The 1,306-nt window shown below is 29.7% G+C and overlaps 1 protein-coding gene across 1 annotated transcript in view; it reads left to right on the top strand.

Moving 5' to 3' along the window:
- The window catches only part of LOC107608731 (indole-3-acetaldehyde oxidase), a 6,888-nt gene extending 5,989 nt beyond the window's left edge, over nt 1-899 (top strand). Inside the window, exons 8-9 of the mRNA XM_016310444.2 lie at nt 255-444; nt 616-899. Coding sequence (XP_016165930.1) covers nt 255-444; nt 616-848 — 423 coding nt within the window. The 3' untranslated portion in view covers nt 849-899. The remainder of the gene's footprint in view (nt 1-254; nt 445-615) is intronic.

The raw sequence follows: 1,306 nt of genomic DNA on the forward strand, positions 1-1,306 counted from the left end.
TCTATTTAATATATTTTATATTTTTATATTTGTGATTCAGATTTAGGATTTAGGATTTAGTATTCAGTGTTTAGGGTGTTTTATATTTTGTTTCTCTTTCTTTCTTTTACTTTTATAACAATATAATTTTTAGGAGTGCTACACTCCTTACTTTCTCAGAATCACATTAGCATTCAACTTTCTCTATTCATACTCCATATTCTAAAGGTGAAACATTAGTATTTTCTTAATCATTTTGTTGATCCATGTTGTAGATTGAAGGAGCTTTTGTTCAAGGTTTAGGGTTCTTCATGCTTGAGGAATATGAAACAAATGTTGATGGTATGGTATTAGCAGATGGCACATGGAACTACAAAATCCCTACAATAGACACCATACCTAAACAATTCAATGTTCAAATCCTTAACACGGGCCACCACAAGCGACGCGTGCTCTCTTCAAAGGGTAATAAGATCAAAGATTCATCAATGCACATTAATTTATCCAAATAGATGATTATTCCTAAATTGATGAAGTAAAATTCAGCAATCAACAAAATTTTGAATAACAGAAATGGATAATAATTATACCAGACTGTTAATTAGATTGAGAAAGCTTCGAAATTTGTTGATGCAGCCTCTGGTGAGCCACCATTACTTCTAGCAGCTTCAGTTCACTGTGCCACAAGAGCAGCGGTTAAAGAAGCAAGGAAACAGGTTCTTTCATGGAGCAACAAAGATGGAACGGATTCAAGATTTGAATTGAAGGTTCCTGCAACCATGCCTGTGGTTAAAGAACTCATTGGACTTGACATTGTGGAAACATACTTGAAATGGAAAATGGAAAAGAATTCGAGGATCTCATATTAGAAATGTGTACACCAAAATGCAGCAATAAAAAATTTATTTATACATAAAAAATTAACTAATAAATTATTTATTATATATTAATTTTTTTATATTTTAATTTATATTAATTTCGTAACTAATTATTAGTGGACACGTAATATAATCAAACACTCAATAAGATTGTAATGCTTTTCGTACATCTCGATGCACCGGTTGAGCTTTACTATAATATATATTCAGTCATTCAGATGTACTGATTATTATGTTGTCAGATAAATAATATTTCAGGTGTAAACCAAATTTTTCAGATCGAACTTGAGTGAATAATAAATGCAAATTAATAAGACTTAATCCTATCAAAATAAAGATAGTTTAGTTTGAGATATCATGTGAAATTGAAAAAAAAGAAAAAAAGTTATCGTAGACCAATTGTTTATAAACCGTTAAACATTGATAACAATTTATTTTTCATACATGAA

Source organism: Arachis ipaensis, chromosome B07 (genome assembly GCF_000816755.2).
Source record: "Arachis ipaensis cultivar K30076 chromosome B07, Araip1.1, whole genome shotgun sequence".
Lineage (NCBI taxonomy): Eukaryota > Viridiplantae > Streptophyta > Magnoliopsida > Fabales > Fabaceae > Arachis > Arachis ipaensis.